This window comes from Atractosteus spatula, chromosome 15 (assembly GCF_055471065.1).
Source record: "Atractosteus spatula isolate fAtrSpa1 chromosome 15, fAtrSpa1.hap1, whole genome shotgun sequence".
NCBI lineage: Eukaryota > Metazoa > Chordata > Actinopteri > Semionotiformes > Lepisosteidae > Atractosteus > Atractosteus spatula.
This window is the reverse complement of record NC_142720.1, coordinates 20,442,752-20,461,819: the sequence shown is the minus strand read 5'-3', so window position 1 is coordinate 20,461,819 and position 19,068 is coordinate 20,442,752. Positions and strand designations below refer to the sequence as shown.

General features: G+C 44.3%; 1 protein-coding gene across 6 annotated transcripts in view; it reads right to left on the bottom strand.

The window, feature by feature from the left end:
- birc6 (baculoviral IAP repeat containing 6) overlaps positions 1-19,068 on the bottom strand; it is a 107,331-nt gene that overhangs the window by 45,985 nt on the left and 42,278 nt on the right. For all 6 annotated transcript variants that reach the window (XM_088933594.1, XM_088933596.1, XM_088933597.1 and 3 more), the window contains exons 42-60: positions 17,898-18,024; positions 17,472-17,582; positions 17,136-17,269; positions 16,869-16,996; positions 15,129-15,694; positions 14,547-14,722; positions 14,148-14,244; positions 13,231-13,425; positions 12,502-12,702; positions 11,809-12,088; positions 10,851-11,107; positions 10,154-10,262; positions 9,245-9,466; positions 8,368-9,151; positions 7,529-7,672; positions 5,587-5,716; positions 3,079-3,210; positions 2,529-2,690; positions 1,519-1,692 (exon numbers count right to left, since the gene is read on the bottom strand). In XM_088933594.1, coding sequence (XP_088789720.1) covers positions 1,519-1,692; positions 2,529-2,690; positions 3,079-3,210; positions 5,587-5,716; positions 7,529-7,672; positions 8,368-9,151; positions 9,245-9,466; positions 10,154-10,262; positions 10,851-11,107; positions 11,809-12,088; positions 12,502-12,702; positions 13,231-13,425; positions 14,148-14,244; positions 14,547-14,722; positions 15,129-15,694; positions 16,869-16,996; positions 17,136-17,269; positions 17,472-17,582; positions 17,898-18,024 — 4,129 coding nt within the window. The remainder of the gene's footprint in view (positions 1-1,518; positions 1,693-2,528; positions 2,691-3,078; positions 3,211-5,586; positions 5,717-7,528; positions 7,673-8,367; positions 9,152-9,244; positions 9,467-10,153; positions 10,263-10,850; positions 11,108-11,808; positions 12,089-12,501; positions 12,703-13,230; positions 13,426-14,147; positions 14,245-14,546; positions 14,723-15,128; positions 15,695-16,868; positions 16,997-17,135; positions 17,270-17,471; positions 17,583-17,897; positions 18,025-19,068) is intronic.

Genomic DNA, 19,068 nt, shown 5'->3' with positions numbered 1-19,068 from the left:
AGTTTACAAATGGCTGTAAGAATTAGAATTTAGCAGGGGGGGAAAGCTGGTCCTGTCAGAGTTCATATTGTTGTCAAAGATTTTTACAAAATGTAGTTATGGGGAGCGACGTGACAGGCATGCTCCTGCCCTGGAGTTTCAATCATCTGGGGGCAGCGTACAGTATCCACTCCCAGACAGAGGAATAGTGGCACACCGCAGCCCTCACTGTGCCTCCGGCCAGTCCGACCATCACTGCTCCCGCGCTCCTCCCCCGGAGCGAAAGACGACGGGAACAAAACTGCTCACCGGCAGGACACATCCTCCCACCGTCAGGAGGAGAGCCACCACGAGCATACTGGCAAATTAGGGCCTCAGCTGAGCATCGCAAAGGGAAATCTAATCAGGCTTAAGCCATAAAAATGTGCAGCTGAATAAGGTGCCCAAGGTCAGCTGTTCAGGCAGGACAGGATGTCCAGGGAATGTCAGTGAGCTGCATGGAGAATTACTGTATATCTCGCCACCTTCTTTCTGCTTCCCCTAAGAACCACGTCTCCCACCTCTACTATAGAATGTTAGACAAATTGCAATATTAGCAGATTCTTAGAAAATTTTAGATTTAGAAATTATACTCTTGCCCACTAAAGAACAAAGCAGGAATACGAGGCAATCGCATCTGAATGGGCTTGTTTTTGGTTGTCCGGACAACGTTTTCACGACCGTAGCTGTAGTTTGTTAAAAAGGACAGGACTTATCAATGAGGCTCCAAAATAACTCATGAGTGCAGCCACCCAGAAGATAAAAATATCAAAAATGATAAAAAGTAAAAGTGGGACTAAAAAGAGATGTAATAAGCAATACAGACAAGAAACACAGTGCTTACCTACGTGCGTCAGAGGGTGAGATGATACACATGCTAATTTAACCCTCATTTTCTTGTGGTGTCCATGTTAGACTGTCTCATTAAATTTGCTTTTAAGAGCAATTTCACTTAAATTAATAATCCAAATACTCTTACTTTTGAACTTTAGGTTCCATAAATAAAGCACATGAGAATATGCGCATTTAATAACATAACATGCCACTGAAACACAATAGCATTATGGAAGACAGATACCAAGGTGTAAACATGAAATGGACTACAAAAACTAGACAGTCAGCTGACTTAAACTTGTAATAAAGTAAAAATTACTAAAATAATACATTGACTTGTCAGAAAAAATACCTGACATGGGAAAGTGTCCAGAGTTTTACAATTAAAAGGACTTAAGTGCTTTGACGCTTGACATTTTCATGTATTTGGTTATAACCGAACTAATAAGGTGCCCTGTTAGCATAAGGTGGATTCATATTAAGTTATTCATTACTGGCAAAGTCATTGCATAATTAGAAAAGGGGATTTGGTATGGAATATCTACAACAGTTTCAAGGATTAGCACCACCTTCAAGACACTTGGGTGAACAAGCTTTTGAAGCTTTAAGCAGACCACAGACTCTCTTTCAAGAACTTTTTGCGCAAACCAAATGAAGGACTGCTACCTTTCTCCGTCCGGAGACGCTTGAAGGAGTCCGTTTTCGAGAGGCTGGGGTCAGAGATGATCTTGGAACCCAGTTTGACAGTTAGGTCTATCGATCGGTAGCCCTGAGGCAGCTTGCGGTCGTACAGTAAGGTTAACAGCTGGGCAAGAGTCATCTCAGCAGGCAAAGGCTGACCTACAGAACACCACACGGGTAAAGAAGAGATTTTCAATCAACAGAAGTGTTAGGGCTCCTGTTTAAGAACTAAAACATCATGCATGATATGATACAAGTATTTTTCGACATGCTCAGACACAGTGGTACACAACCCACAATGCAAGCTCCAGGCACGCTTTTGACTTGTCCTCTGCCCACCATTCTCCAGTGGAGGGCCTTATACTCTGTGCACAGTCAACAGTAAGGCACACCCCAAATACACATGGGTACCGAATGAACATTTTAGAGCCCAAGAGAAATGAAATGTTCTAACATTATACAAAGGTAAACACGGGGGGTGAAAAGCCAAGCCACTCATGTATTTTCTTCCACAGCACATATTTCCTTGCATGCAACATTCAGTAAACGCTCCATTACTGACCGAACTGAACATTAAAAACAGACAGTCAGCTTCTTATACTAAGACAACTGTGGTCCTTCTCCAGACATCTGGCTCTAAATGTTAGCGATGAGAGAAGGAGAGCAGCCAACTGTCCTCTGGTTACGATATGCAATAATATCAAGACATTAAGACAAAATGTATGCACGTTTCCTTTGATTGCAAGATCTTTCTTCATTCTAAGAAAAAACAAGTTGTTTAGCATATGTATCACAGATCCCCTCCTCACCTACTGCTATATAGCTCTTTTCAAACTGTATTCACTACAGTACGGTCTATGTATAACTGCCCTTTTTCAACAGTAAATGGACCGGGTCAACAAAGACAGCTGGTTTTCCGTGTCCACCTAAGCCTAAGAAAGCAGCTTCTCTTGAAGTAAAATGAGAAGGCAGGGGCCTCCTGCATGAGAACCCACCTGGGAGCAGCTTGTGGTAGAGGTGAAAGACAGGAACGCTGATGGTCTTGCTGGAGGACTCCACGCCCGCTGAGGGGGTGAGCTTGTCGTTCATCGCTCTGCCTCTTCGGGAGGGGGGCCGGGGAGGGGTGGAGACCGCTCTCTTCGACTGGGACTTCAGACCTGGAACACAGCGACCGCCTTCAAACAGTGCCCGCAAAAACCACACACAGGGAGAAGGACGAACTTCATATATGTGCATCAAAAACACAGGAAAACAATTCAGAGGGAGGGGTGTGGTAACACCTAGATAAGCACTCAAACAGAGGATGCTGAGTACTGAAAAAGACTGATGCACTTTTGAGCAACTCCACAACAACAGTGGCTACACATTCGACTTATGAAACTCAGTCAGGGAGAACTCTTCTAAGACATTAGGAGAAGGAGTTTCTGTCCCCAGTTCTGGGATTATGCAGTGATATAGTACCGTTATGGGTTAGTATAGTTGCTTTCAGACTTCCGCCTGGATTCAGACACCAGACAACAGTCTGGAAAGAGGGAGGCAGCACACCTGAGGCAACAACAACACTGTAGTTCTCCTGAAAGCCGTTGTCTGCCTTCATCTTCTCCTTCTCCTCATGATTCCTCTTCTCCTTGTCTTCCTTCTGCTCATTGATCAGCTTGGCCGTTATGCTCGGGGTGTCTACATTGCAAGAGCATCAGGAAAAAGAAGAATCCACACAAGAGGTCATTTGACATGGCAGCGCAGCAGAGCAAACACTGTGACAAGAACTTGTCTTTGCACAAGACTGAATTCTTTCAAGTCTTAGTGATGAAGCTGATAATTTTGTTTCATAATGGACGTGTGTTTTGAGGCAGTTGTCCCATGGGATAATGCACAGACACAGAACTTTCATTATAAAATCTAAAATCTCATTCTTACGAGTCTAGGAAAGGTTTGCTAAAGTTTACTAATCTCGTATGTGCAGTATTTATTGAAGAATGGGACAGCTAAAAAGTTATATTACACTTAGATAAAATTATCTAGTGTGGCATAGTAGCACAGTGGTTGGCATTGTGGCCTCACAGAGCTGGGGTCCTGGGGTCAGTTCTGGACCTGGGGTGCTGTCTGTGTGGAGTTTGCATGTTCTCCCCATGTTTGCATGGGTTGCCTCCAGATGTCCTGTTTCCTCCCGCAGACCAAAGACCAAAGACATACTAGTAGGTTAACTGTATATTAATAATAGGATATTGTATTGTATACAGTCTTGCACCCTTTGCTTGAGGGGAAAGGCTCCAGATCCCCTACGACCCAAAATTGGATGAAGTAGTCAGAAACTGGAGGATAAATCTTTCTTTTAAGAATGAGAGAACATTCTCATAAAAGAGAGGTGGTGTTTATCATTTCACAGAGTTTACATTGTACGTCTCCATGCTCCAGTCCAATTATTACCAGAGATCCACAAGCTATTTTAAGTAATGACCTAACTGCCAGTGATGACATTCTAATGCTCCGCCATCAAAAACGTCACTCTAGGATAAAACAACAGCCCCCCTCTCCCTGTTTACAGACAATGGTTTAACATCACTACTTCCTCAAGGACCTGAAAGGAGAAACATTCATCACACAAGCATCGTCTGCGTAAAGAATTCAATCTGCCACCAGTTGCTAAATCTACCATTTCCAAGCATTCACATCGCAAACGCTTGCCTCTGAGCTTATTGACCTTGACTAGTGGATAATGTCTAGAAAACATATTTATCTGACCAAGGTGTCATCACTCTCCAACATTCATATTCACTTCTGTGTATAATGGCACTGCTTCAATTTCAATTTGGATGCTTTCATGGCTTTAAATTTATGGGACCTTCGCCTCAGATAAAAAAAAAAAAAGATTTTAAATTTATTACAAAGCTGGTTCCAGAAGTGGGCAATTTATTTCTATAAGCTCGTAATATTACCGTCGTTTATGAGGACTGCCAAAGGTAAATATACACCCAGTGTTTCTACCATATCCAGACTGCGATCCTAAGCCACAAAATGCAATTATGCCGTATTTAATCTTGTCATCAGCATGTCTACCACTGGCAAGGAATTAAGATCTACAGCACTTCTGTAGCAGCACTACAAGGGCACTTCACAAGCAAGTACAAATTTATTTATAGCCACAAATTTGGTATATTAGGAAATGCTCTTCTAAATGTTGTTAAGTATTATGATAAGAATTAATCTTCTGGCCATTAATCACTTATCTCTTCTGCACACACCTGACAGCTAATGTATTCAGCTAACACTACACTGCCCATAAGTGGTAAGATATCATCTCCATAGCAAGTCATTAGCCAGTCTGTTTAGCAATGAAGAAAAAAGGTGACAGATCAGACTTATTACTTTACTATTAATTAATTTTTCCCTCAGTCTAACATGTATAAGATATCACATGGTCTGTTAAATCATTCTAAAGGTTTGGTCAATTCTGATCAATCTTTCAATCTACAAAAAATAATACAGTGACAGCTGTATTTGATGTAATAAATTGGTGCATGTCATTTCCTAGAGGGGAATGGAAAGATTTTAACCAATTGATATTCTCAAAAAGGCCTGACAGGAGACGTCCTTGGAATGGCTGTTCCCACGATGCTGTGGAGCTCTCCTGCCTCAGATGGGCAAATGCATTAGCGAACCTCCAGCTTCACACATGGGGCTTCTATGGCATGTCAGTTAGGTTAAGTATTACCCTCTAACTCTAGGAGGGTATCACTGGAGGTCTGGCACTGCTCAGCTACCAGCTGAAGTCATTCAAGGACAGCTAGGAAGGGGTATGTTTAAAAACAATACTGTCCAGATGCTCTTATCAATAAGCAAATCCAGATTATAAAACAAAGGTGATTTATAAAAGACTGTGCACACAGGGAAACATTTACACAGGGTGCTAGATTACATGCACAGAGGGAAAGAAAAGACAGCCCTGGGATATGAAAGAGGAATTAAGGATCGAATGAATGCTGCCTGCCCTGTCCTGTACAGGCCTGCCATCTGCGCTGTCCCCCTCTGTACACGAGCTTGTGGGATACCTACCCGACACGCGGTCCAGGACTTCTGCCAAGGTTGTGGAGATGGGCAGGTGGAGGGTGCGGAATTTATGCCCGGCACCGTACATGGGGTGTTGAATCACATGGCTGGTGGCATTAATCCTCCCCTTGTACAGCTGGAACGAGGGGGTCGGAGAAGGGAAAAGGTGTCAGTGGGACGATCATGGGTATGGCTTGATGATATATAACAGGCAGGCTGACAGTGACAGAGAGCCCTTCGCCAAGCCCTGCTGTTGCTTTACATTCATATCTGACAGTACAATCAACATGATTGAAACATGTTAGGCCAACAGAATTTTAAACAGCATGGAGATGATGCAAGGAAACACCAAATTGTCACGTGCAGCTATCTTCCATAACCACAGGGAGACGACTGCACATTACCTCTGGAGGTTAAGAATAAAATGAAATGCTAAGAAAAATTAGTAGGGTAAGGAAACAGCAGATGGGGAGAAACTACACCCCCAGGACACAGAAAGGAATTTGCAGTGAGCACAGCAATTAATTATAAAATTTAATGACTAAAGATGGATCGATCCAGAAGAATCAAAGAAGCCAAAACAAACCAGTCCAGGTAGGTGCAATGCCACTGCAGCTAGCCACTTATATCTTCCATCTTCCACAACCTCCTGCTGGGGGTTTATGAAATATGACACAAGCTGTCATTCAGCATCGGTGTTACGTGTGCTTTTTTCCTTATGACTGTTATTGTTGTTCCTACCTTGAGGCGACAGCCATTTCACTGGCAGTCACGACTCAAATGTTAAGAGTTCCTTGGGCTGCTGATAAATAAAAACTAAAATAAACTGAACTGCAGCCAAACTGTCAATAATTTAGAGGTTGAAAGCACGATTCCTCTCACTGCTGCTTATTTAAGGTGGCTCTCCTGTAATGTGGTGCAGAAAGGAGATAAAGTACAGTTCCCCGAGGTAAAAAAATAAATCTTGATCTCACAAAGATCAAATTGAACAGGGCAGACCCAGCGTGAAGCAAAAATCAAGACTACACCAAACTGCAGTTCAAAATATTAGATTGTTTTATAATCACCGTACACTGTAAGTACCTCTGTAAATCCACACTGAATCTCAAAAATCCATCTTCTCAGTGCAGCCATATAAAGATACCTTCTGTATGCAACACCCACACAGTCATAACAGACGAGCCTATGAAAGCACTACAATTGCATGTGGACCTCACATTTGAGCTGAGACCAAATAAGGCTAAATAACAGAGGTCTCACAGCTCCCAAAGCAGGGAGACTGTATTCATATGACCATATTCATTAATTCAAACTTTGCTTTGGTGTCCATGACTGCTAAGTGCTGTATAGCAACCTTTACACAGGAATATATATGGACACAAATATAGGTACTGGCATGAACAAAACAGATGATTAATTAAAATACATGTATTTAATTTATATAGAGGTACAGGGTATGATTACTGTTGGAGACTCAAAAACAAAATTAAGAATGTGGAGAGTCGACTATGTAAAGTTTATGATCTGAATGCACATAGCAGTGTCTAGATACAGCACATGGAGCTTGGCCCTGCGACATTCCCCGTGTACAGCAAAAACAAATGTTGAAGTGGTCACTAGTCATGACGTGTACTTATATAGCTGTGTAGTTTGTGACAAATTAAATGTCTTTTCTTCATCAAGGTCAAGCAAACATCAAGGTCAAGCAGGTCTTGTCTTTCAAACCCAGATGCACTGACACAGCTCATCAGAGAATACAGCGCCCTCTTGTGACCATCACAGACCAACAAACAAGCTTCAGAAACCCTTTCTCAACTCACGTTTTCAGTTTGGGCTTGGATTGGGGACCGAAAACAAAACCAATCCAACTCTAGCCTTTTTTTCCCCATTGGTAAAGACTCCAAAGGCACATCATCCAGATGTTTTTAACCACAGTGAAATGACTCACCGGACAAGGGGACTGCAGGAAGACTATGACCTTCTCATCCTCCAGCATCAGCTGCAAAAACAACCTGCGGATGAACCCCGAGATGTTCCCCGAGGTGGGAACGCTGCCCCGCTGGGGTGCCGACTGGAAGAGCTCGCACAATACCTGCAGGGAAACGTTCCGCATTAATCTTGAGCCAACAAAACAGAACCAGAATGGGGCAATTCACCCCTTTCAGGTGAGCAGGATGCACATCCATCCATTTTCTAACTGCTTTATCCAATTCAGGGTCGCAGGGAATCCAGAGCCTTCCCTGGTAAGCGATGAGTACAAGGCAGGATACTCCCCTGGACGGGATGCTCATCCATCAAAGGGCACACACACGCCAATTTTCCCAGAAGGCAATTAACCCATTTATATGTCTTTGGACTGTGGGAAGAACCTGGAGCACCCAGAGGAAACCCACACGAACACAGGGAGAACATGCAATCGCAGATACCAGCCCAGGGCCAGCACTGAACCCAGGGCCCCAGTGCTGTGAGGCAGCGTGCCATGTGTTAAATCAACCATCTAACCCTAAAAAACCATGCCTTATGGGAAACTACAGAACTCCTGACACTAAATAACACATCTCAAAAGGTCAGCCATATTAACTAAATTAAAGCACTCTGGTCAAATGGATACTGACACCTTCCCAATTCCATTCCTGTTGGAACAGACCTAATTCTATTCCTAGCTAAAAAAAAGACACTGAACTGGATACGCATGTCATGCTGCTTTGCGAGAACTTTTATAGCATGAACACAGAGAATTCTGATAATGAAAATGAGAGCATTGAAATGAGAACACCACATACTGACCTGAGCCATTAGCCTTTGATTATTTGGGTGGCAGGAAATGCACTGCAGGAAAAACGCCACAGTTGCGTTTTCAATTGCTGTCCTCTGCTGGGTGGTCAGTCCGTTTGCCCCCGCAGACGAGGCCAGTGAGTACCTGGAGCCCGAGGGCTGCGGGTTGGCATGGTGGCCCCCAGCGCTAGCACTGGAGTGACACAGCAGGAACAGCAGGGCTGTCCACAGGGGGTTCACCTCCGGCCCTCCAAGCCAGTCCTTCATCGCATGGCTGTTCCCCACATCAGTCAGGAAGCGGAGGACCGGGGCCACCAGATCTGCGGTCAGCGGCACTTTGTTCGCTGGATGCTGCAGGGAGTGGTGCCTCCGGTTTCGGTCAGCAGGAACGTCTGCGGAAGGCACTGAGAAGTCCGAATTGGACAGAAGGCCGCAACAAAAGCTAGCCAAGCTTCTGACCAGCAGAGATGGCAAGCCCGACTCCAGCAGCTGCTTGATGGCCTCGGGGGACTGGGAGGCCGCCGCCAGTGTGGCCAGCTGGGACTCCGTGAGCGCCACGGGGGCCTGCGCGTTCTTGGAGTCATCCGTCAGGCCCGCGCTCAGGTCTTGCTTCTTGCTGTCGTCGGTCATGGAGAGCCGGTGCTGGGTCTGGACTGGAGGAGGGGTGATCCCCATCCAGGCCATCAGAAGGGAGAAGTAGTTGGGATGGATGTGGCACATGGAGCACAGCAAACTGTCCACGGCCTTCTTCAGAACCAGGTTGCATTGCAGGGACATGGACCAATTGTACAACAACCTAAGAAATAAAAGAAGCATTCTGACACTCCGGCAAACATGACCAGCAGGAAGAAAACAGATGGAGGCTGGTGCTTGCCCCGTCCATACTTACTCAAACAGCTCCCGGTTGAGCAAAACCGGAAGGTCGTAATCCACAGGCAGCTCATAGCTGTGCCAGAGGATGGCAGCAACACAGTGCAAATGGGAAGGAGAAGGCATGAGCAGGCCGTACTCCCGGGAGGAGCTGCTGGGATTGATGTAACCCAGATGACCACTTCTCTTCAGGGCTGCCACTCGGGAGGAGTCGTGCACCCACTGCAACAGCGCCTGGATTCTAGCGGCAAGCACGGGAAATTACAGGTCAACTGAAACAGAGGCTGATATCAAGGGAAAAACTGGACCTGCACGATGAGGTGCGACGTGATTTTTGTTCTAAAGAGGTTAGAGAAGGGAAAATGCCAGTGAGCTGCCAAGCAGCAACAGAGGTTAATTCCACCAGAAGAGGTGAGTGGGAGAATGGAAAAAAAGAGAGAGCACCAATATGACTCAGACAGGGCAGATAAAAGGAAAGACATTAAAATGTGTTGGTAGAGGTGAAAAGGGAGTAAACTGATGGAATTCTGGGCAACAGTGTCCAGATGAAGTATAGGAGGAAGCAAACGTTAAAAAAGAAAACATATAAAGAAATGAGTTAACCACTGAGTGCCTGGGGATTGGGTGGTGAACCTGTTTCGAATGTTTATTTTTGTTGTCTCATTTGAACAAATGAAAAAAATGAAACCTTGGCAATGAACAACAGCTCATTGTGAAGGCACGGTTAATCACAAAAATCCACACTCCGAAGAGCTGTTTTTAACCTCAAACACTGATGCTCCACATAAACACAAGTACCAAGAAACTACAAGTTGGGACACTAGGATTTCTGTACTGGTTTTTGTAAAAATAATCTATGAGAACTGTGTTACTCAATAATATATAAACTCTATTATTATTTCCAGTTACATGAGAGGGAAGACCTTACCTGTCTTTTGTGCCAGGATCCTGTGTTGTTCCAAGCTGATAGAGGATATCAATCGTCGAGTCAGAGGAAAGCCCATTTAGCCTTCCAAAAAGCAATGGGCTATTCAGATCTACAAAAGGACAAGATTAACAACAATTTAAAAAAAATCAAACTTCTTGATGTCTACCAAATATTCAAACAACTCATCTATTTTTTAACCTCTTCTTCCAATCCAGAGTTGCAGGGGAGCCAGGACCTACCCCAGCAAGCAACAAGCACAAGGCAGGACACACCCTGGACAGGGTGCCAGTCCATCACAGGGCAGAGACAGACACAAATACACTCACATTCACACCTAGGGTTAACTTTTGTAAAAGCCAATTAACCTAGCACTATGTTTTTGTACTGCAAGAGGAAACTAGAGCACATGGAGGAAGCTAACGCAAACATGCAAACTCCACACAGACAGCACCCCGGGTCTGATTTTGAACCCAGGGCCTCAGCGCTGCGAGGCAGCAACACTAACCACCATGCCTCCCGTTCACAAGTGAAAAATGTTAAGTAACTAATGTTTACATGATATTAAATTGGGAAAAACAAACAAGTTATCCACTTAAGAATCTCGTGCAGACACACTGTAAGCTGCAGGTGACGAGGAACGTGTTTCCAGCCACACTGTCACCAGTCTTTGCCTGCAGAGTGACTGGGGGGAACCTACCTGCGGGGTCGGTGCCTGACGCAGCGCAGTTCCGCAGAAGGATGTCTATGAGCTTGAGCCCGATCCTGGTGGACTGCAGGCCGATCTTCACCAGCACGGCCTCGATGTTGGGCGAGTGCATGCCGCAGTACGGGGACATGAGCAGGGCCGCGCAGGTCTGCAGGAGGTTGGCCGTGGGGGCGGCAGCGCTGGCCATCATGGACTCCAGGTCACTCACGTGAGTCAGGCAGTGGTGCAGAAGCCTCAGCCAGCCAATGCTAGAAGGACAGTGCACCAGAAGGGTCAAGAAAACCGGCTAGGAAAGGCACTTCACAACAAGGCCAAAGTACAACCTTATTCACAAAACCCTGCACGTAGGGCCGTGCGGTGGCACTGCAGCTCAGGATCTGCGCCTGTGGCTGAAGGTGGCCGGTTCGTATCCCAACTCCGTTGGGCCCCTGAGCAAGGCCCTTAACCCCGACTGCTCCAGGGGCACCATATAAATGGCTGACCCTGCGCACTGACCCCAAGTTTCTCTCTCCTCGTCTGTGTGCCTGTGTGTCTCATGGAGAGCAAGTTGGGGTATGCGGAAAGAAATTCCTAATGCAAGAAATTATATGGCAAATAAAGTGATCTCTCTCGCAATTGGAACTAATCCCTCCCCTTTTATTAAAGACCTAAAAACAAAAGGTTATGTCGTATTATGATCAAAAACAGAAAACATGACCACACTTTTTTTTGCAGGTGGTTGGTCCAGTGTTCACAGAAAAGTAAGAGCAACTCGAGCAAAGTAATGGATCTGACTGGAATGAACACAGTGGAAAATTTCAACACTTGTCGGTAAGAGATGAAGCACTAACTGGAAGGACAGGTAATAGACTGTAGGAGAGCTGGAGTCAAGTACGCAGCCTTTTCCAAAGGCTTCGCCTCCTTGGTGTCTCTGCTTCACCACACCAGTCCCCTCCACAGCCCGAATCACCTGGTTTTGGAGACCTGGTCCTCGGAAGGCAGGAAGGGGTTGTTGACGGTGGCGGAGGAGGTGTTCCCGAAGGCGGTGAGGCCCAGCAGCTTGATCTGAGACAGGCCCAGCGTGCTGGCGTCCCGGGGCCGGTGCAGCCGCAGGCAGACCGCCGAAGCCACCTCCGCCTTCACCAGCTGGATCTTGATGTAGGTGAGGCCACTGGTGATGACAGGTGTGGACAAGGGGAGCATGTTCACTCCGTCCGCGCTGATCTCCACCGACACTGAAGAGGGACAGGCTGCACCACAAACAACATTGAAAACCATCAACCAAAGCTCAGTTCTCCCCCATCTTGTTTAGTTTGCTCTTAACCACTTACACCTGATCTTAATTTGCTTTCTATAATGGCTCTGCACAAACCCCAAATATCATCATGCTCCACTTACCTTATTAAGACTTCGATTCTCGACAGGCACTATGTCTTTTTTATACTGTAGAAAATGCAGAGCACACTATGGTACAGTAAGTGACTACCAAAATTGATCGAATTGCCTTAAGCCTGCTAAGCTGTCATGAGCAAAACAGAGCACTTTTTAAGCGTACAATGCACTATTCGCACAAAGACCCCTCTAAACAAGATCTCGGGGGGAAAATCTAGCCTCAATCCCAGAAGTCTTCTCAGGAATGCAAGACGGGCAAGCAAGCGCTTACTAGCAAGCGAGGCGAGGTGTGGCTGGATGTGGATCTCCTTGAGCAGGACAGCGGCTGGGAGGTGGATGGTGAGGTCGCACCAGGCCTCCTCGGGCAGGAAGATGTAGGACCAGGCCGCAGAGCGGGCTCTCCGGTGGGGAGGGGTGGCCTGCAGCAGCACCTCCGCCGGCTGGGCGGTGGGGCTGCTGGAGGTGATCGTGCCTGCAAGACGCCAGCAAAACAGAGCACAGTTAGACCAGCACCCGCAAAGAGTGATCTCACTTCTATTTAGCATCACTCTCATGGTATTGTCCAACGTAATGTTACTGCCATCATGACATCCATGGCTCAACTCAATATACAAAAAGTCTCTATGTTTCACTTTAGAATAATAAACGGGCCTTGTCGTGCTTCTGGTTTGCTCACTGGAAACAAAGCTAAGTGAGGCGATTATTTTTCTGTACTTCACACCATGCTAGGGGCCAAAGACCGCTGTCAGATGAAAACAATGAAATACAAAGCAGAAGTCTCACTCCAGTGGCATTTCAGCCATCTTCCACCAACTCGCGCACAAGCCTGGAGCTCTGCTTGTCCCACAGAAGCCACAGCTCTGGCTGCATACATGAGCAATGAAACCTTTTTTGGAGATGCATATTTTTCTTCTCTTTAAAGAAAACTTCAAGAACTCTTCCTTGATTTCCATGCCCCTACAAACCCTGGAAAAATAAAGCAGTGGACCGAAGTGCAGACCTAACGGTGCAAAGTTGTGAAGCCCTTCTGCGTTGTCCGGTTCGGAGGCCAGCACTCGCGCCTTCAGACTGCCGTCTCCTGTCTTGCCAGGGCCCGAGTCCAGGAACTTCATTATGGTGGACACCATGCTCCTGGCCGTGTTGACGATGGCGCGGGTGCTGGTCACCATGTTGTTACAGATCAGCTGTACCCCACCTGAAGAGAGTCACACTGACTGATTAACGCAAAAGTACAAATGACAGCAAAAATATTCCGAACTAAGCTTGGTTCATTGATGCCGACTTTGAAATACACAGACTTCCACTGAGTTTGAAATGTAAGTGTTGGTCTTAAATTGTTTTCAAGTTAATATTACAAATCCAAACTTTTTTATCACCTGATGAAAACTAATGACACCTCAGCAATGAGATAAAAGTCTTTCAATTGAAATGTATCCAGGAAATGCATATTGTGTTATGTAATCATCTCCATTTTTCCAATTGTAAATGTTCACTGCAAAAATGAGCCTCATTCCAAGGTTGATGAATGGAAGTGCCTGTTTTAGGACTGACACAATGCAAAACTGATGTTTGAAAGCTACCAAATAAATATAGATTCACCCATCCTCTAACCCAGCCCATAATGAACTTAACAGGTGTCGAGAGACATAAAACAAAATGATTTAAAAGTATTTTCTGTAATTTATGTTTTTTTCCAAAACCAATCAAAAGAAGCATGCCCACAAGTTAAGTTACAGCTTTTGAAATCTCCAATTTTTAAATAGAAATTTTGTTTACATGTAGCAGTTCTGTAGCTGTTAAAAATATCCTGCAGCATTTAAAGCAGGCCGGACCCAACAAACTGCTTAATTCCATCATTAATTTCATCTGCATTTAATAATCCCGCATGTGACACTCTAAGTTTTAAGCATTACATACCCATATCATGAAAAGCTTTCAAAGCCTCACTTGTATCCAAAACCCTCAGAATAAACCAGAGGAGAGGTTCGGACAGCTGGCAGGTGGACAGTGACCCCTAAGGACAGAAATATCAATAATCCTGCAATACCAAGCACCCAGTTTCAACACAGAGACAACAAGGGGCAAATCAGATTCATGATGAGGCAGCAAGTGAATAATTCTTCATCCAGGATGCCTTTGAAAACTTAGGTATAAGGGACAATGGCTAAAATGCAGGAAAGCAGTAGTACCTTCGGCAGTAGATCAGCAAGCAGATTTTTACAGAATTATTACAGGAAGGGATGACCTTTCCTGTGATTGTGTTCTTATTGAACACGTGCAATGGTTCTGGGAAAAGAAGAGTGCAAAAGTCCTCACCTGTCTTCCCATGTATCCACACGCCATGTAGGTGAGAACAGGCTGCAGCATGACTTGAACAGAAGTGGCCTTCTTGCTCAGCGTGGTGAGGATGGTGAACAGCCCATCTCCAACAGAGATGGCATCCAGCCCACCATGGAAGTTTTCGTGCTTTGTGAGATGTAGTCCGCTGGCTCCTTAAAACACCCAGTTGTAGGCAATTAATACAAAACAGGCTATAAAATACTTCTTCATTCTCCAATAATGCTCCCCTTAAAGTCTCTTCTAATACAGTCATTGGTAAAAGCACAGCCACTATGTCACATTCAAAAATTCCCTCCGGGGAAAAAAACATTTCACGATTCAGTCTCCTTTCAATTGACAGTCAATAATAATATAATGAAAATATGAATATTGTGCACCAGATAATAGAGGCAAATGAGAAATTGATCAATTTTTCACAGCGCATACTTGCCTTTTGTCTTTTGTCTATTACAAGCACAACACCCCAAGGCAGAGAAAAGCCCAAACACTTTGTCATAACGAGAGTGCGGAGGTGGATTAATAATAAGTTACCCAATAGGGGCACGCTGCCATACCCACCGATGATCATAGCCATGGCGCTGCTGTTGCACTGCCCCAGGGCCGACAGGATCTGGCTCATGATCTGCTGGTTGGCCAGCACCAAGTCGGCCACACCAGCAGCCGGGCCCTGGTGGACAGAGGCTCCCCCGCCACCCTCCTTGCTCCCGCAGACCTTCTCCTCATCTGAGACGCTGTCCGAGGCACTGCTGCCCACTGCCGGCATCCGGCCGCTGAACTCCCGGTCGCTGGACAGCGGCAGCTGCACCAGGATGTTGACGAGCTTCAGCAGGTCGAACATCAGCTGGTCCCGCGTCATCTCCCCGCAGACGGCCTTGGCGTCGCCCGGGCGGATGATGTTGGCGAAGAGACCCCCGAAGCAGGCGCGGGCGCCCACGGAGCTGTCTGAGCCGCTGCGCGACACCACTTTGTCCGAGCACGTGATGTAGTGGTGGACCAGGAAGGTGATGGACTCGATGACGGCGGAGATGGTGCTGACGGACACGACCTCGAAGTTCTGCTCCAGAGTGAATTCAAGCAGCTTGACCTGGGCATCCAGAGGGCCCTGTCCTGACTGGAAGGGCCCTCTGAGAGAAACAAGAGCAAGAGATCTTATATACACCTTATAATACCCCACTAATACAATGGCAGGTATTGTTCGTGAACTAGAAACAAAGTAGGAAAAGGCTGGTTAAACGTTTATTTTGCACAAAACATCTATTTCACTTTATCCAATACAGAGTCTATCTCGGAAAGCAAGGCAGATATAACCGAGATGGCATGCCAGTCACAACCGAAGGTTAAAAATAATTTCATTGAATTGGCTCAAGATATCTATTCAATGGATGCGTGTATACCTCATTTTACAAGCATATATGGAAGATTCTTCAATTTAACAAAGCTTAAAAGTTCCAAAAATACCACATCAATCAAAAAAAAGAGTATTAAGCCCAGTATTAAGTCACAATCAGACCACAAACTCCACAGTTTCTAGAAAAACAGAATACCGTGGAAAAAGACATTTTATTTGATACAATACATTTTGATCTGGCCAGATTGGAATTAAGTCACAGAGTAAACAAAGCTTGTAAAATAAATGACTAAACCATGCACACTCAAAAACTGTTAAATCAAATAATGACAAATTGCATTAAGGAGTTATTGACTGGAAGAAAAAAGGCCAGGCAATGCATTAAAATTACTAATAATCTGCAGGCTACAGATCTATAAACAAGTAAAATTAGATTATTGAGAAAGGCAACAATTTAGAGAGGAATATAAATGTAAAATGAGGGCACATCTTTAAAACAGAAATTGATAACAAGCAAGTCAAAATCATTATGTACAACTGCTCAAATTATAAACCCACTGCCCTTCTTTTTGCAACAACAATCTATGCCAATTTGACAATATGAACAAAGAAACTAGAAATATGCCCCTTAACCACCTTACGATAACTAACCACAATTCAGGCAGGAAGTCATACGAACTACGTGCAAGAGTACCTCTGTCTTTCAATAAAAAAAATATTGTAGTTTTCTGTTAAGATTTCATATAACTGTAAAACATGCCAGTTTTTCACTAGTGCTACTCCTACTTTTTATCAGAACAAAGATTCTCTTTTCTGTGTTTGCTTTCCTTAGTGCTGATATACCAGTGTCTATCAGGTAGGCACATCCATTAATATGACACTGGGGCATTAAACATGTAATGAAAAACAAAAACACAAAAGTACATTCTAAGAGGTTCAAGATATCATACCTTTCAGTGGATAAAATGTGCATGAGTTTCAGGAGAAATTCGCTGAACATCTGAGGGCATGTTGAAGAAAGGTGCACTTGAAGCCTGGTAAGAAATTCTTGCATAGCTTGGGTAGCTGTGGGCCCAACCTACAATCAGACAGGCACACATTAGTGCATGAATTCTCCGTTAAAGAGTTCAGAAGTTTAGTTACGGAAGACAACTCACAATAACATTAGAATATAAGTAAAATGGCCTCATTAGAATATAAGAAAAATAAACTCCAACCTGTGAGCTGTGCTGACTGGTTCCATGAGGGCTTGTCCCCGACAAGAATCTCACAAGAACATGAAGAAGATTGGGATCCGACACCATCAGCTGAGCAGTGCTTTCATGGGCACCCATTGCATTGTTTGGAACAGCTTAAATAAAAAAACACAATGTTTTGATGCATGCAAAAATACATAGGGGAGTAATTCGACTGTCCCTCACAATCTTATTTATAGCAGAATTCTTCAGCTGTGAATAACTGCAAATAAGATTAAAGTAGACAACAGATGTGAACAATTTGTCTCAGTGCAAAATAAATTGAATACGAATACTAGTTTTTTTTTGAACACTCACCACTGAGCTGCATATTGGTCATGAGTGTGAGACTATGAAGCACAAGGCACCAGGTCCTTAAAGAAGTGTTGGGGTACCAGGCCAGGACAGTCAAAAAGCTGGAGATAGAAGCTGTGGTACAAGCAAAAAAAAACATTTAAAATACATGTGTCCCAGCTGATCAATGCATTATACTATATCCACAGCATCTTTAACTGTACTGACAAATACGAAAACTTAGCAGTCCTGTTGACAGGAAAAGAAAAAGGACCACTCATCCAACAACTACCTTATCAGTCTGAGACCTCGAAACTGAACTGTCTTAAGCTAAACAACTCAATCACCGTAACGGAGTAAGATGTATAAAAGAGAACTGTTCCACAGAGGAGCGACAGTCCTGCCCCTCCCTCATTCCCACTGACGGAGCGAGTCCTTGATCGTGCTCACCTTGATTCAGCGGGATGGTGGGCACCCTGCTGGCATTAAACAAAAAGACATCCGAGCCATTCTCTTCACTCCCTGTGGAGCCAGAGTTCATGCTTAAAGTGAGCCACAGCTGCAGCAGAGACTCCAGCTGACGAGAGAGAGGGATTCGCAGATGTTAAAAGAAAAAGTAATAGAATTTCTCCTACTGAAAATATTTTTTAGAGAAAAAGATAGTTATTGTTGCAAGTATTTTCAGTCTCCCATTGTGTTGAAGCAAAAACCGATGTCACAATGTGTTTGTTTTCTTTATCTACTATTTATCTACTAATTTGGGTGGAAAATAAATGTCATGTACACTAGGTACATTACTGATTGCGATCAAACCGTAGCTTCTTTATTCCTTATTCCATTTTTCAGAAGCACACGCAGCTGATGAAAATCATGGGACATGCAATCATAAATGCAACAGCAGTCAAATCTACTTGACCGACAACCTGGATTCAGTAACCACAGGAAACTCATGTCTCATATAAACCGTATTAAGTGCTAAGCTTTCTTCCGGAACCTGTGACCACAATACTTTTATACCAGAATGACTCAACCGAGGGCATAAGCGACTGTCACCTATGGGGAAGAAACACTGCTGGCTGAGCTGAAAACCAACCAAGAGAAAAATCGTGACGAGACAGTCCTAAACTTAGATGACAGAATTAAAATTGATGAACTTGGGATGGCAAATGGCACGGAGAATTAAAAGTATTAAGATGAAGTATGTCATAAGTTGTCAATTCATTCATAAATTATACAAGGTATCTCCAGGGGCAACTGGCAACAAATAGGACAAGATTTAGATGAGTGATTGTATTAAAGCTCTAAACATTTGGGAATTTTGGAAGCCTCCCACTTGTTACAACTTAATTACTATGAACCCTTTTAACACCCCTTGAAAGAAATGCCAGAAAGGTAGTTAAAGAGGAGCAGTTGAAATATTTCTACCTGAAAGCAAAACTGATTTATGGGGTCTTTTTATTACAGTCTGTCCTTATCCTCTCCAATATATTAAACATTAATTGCTGTAAACGAGTAAGAAAATCCTGGAACATGCAACTTATGACTACCGTGATTATATTAAAAATTTCAAATTAGGCTGTAGATTTACAGTTTCCTTGACTTTTCCTTGAAAAAGCTGAAT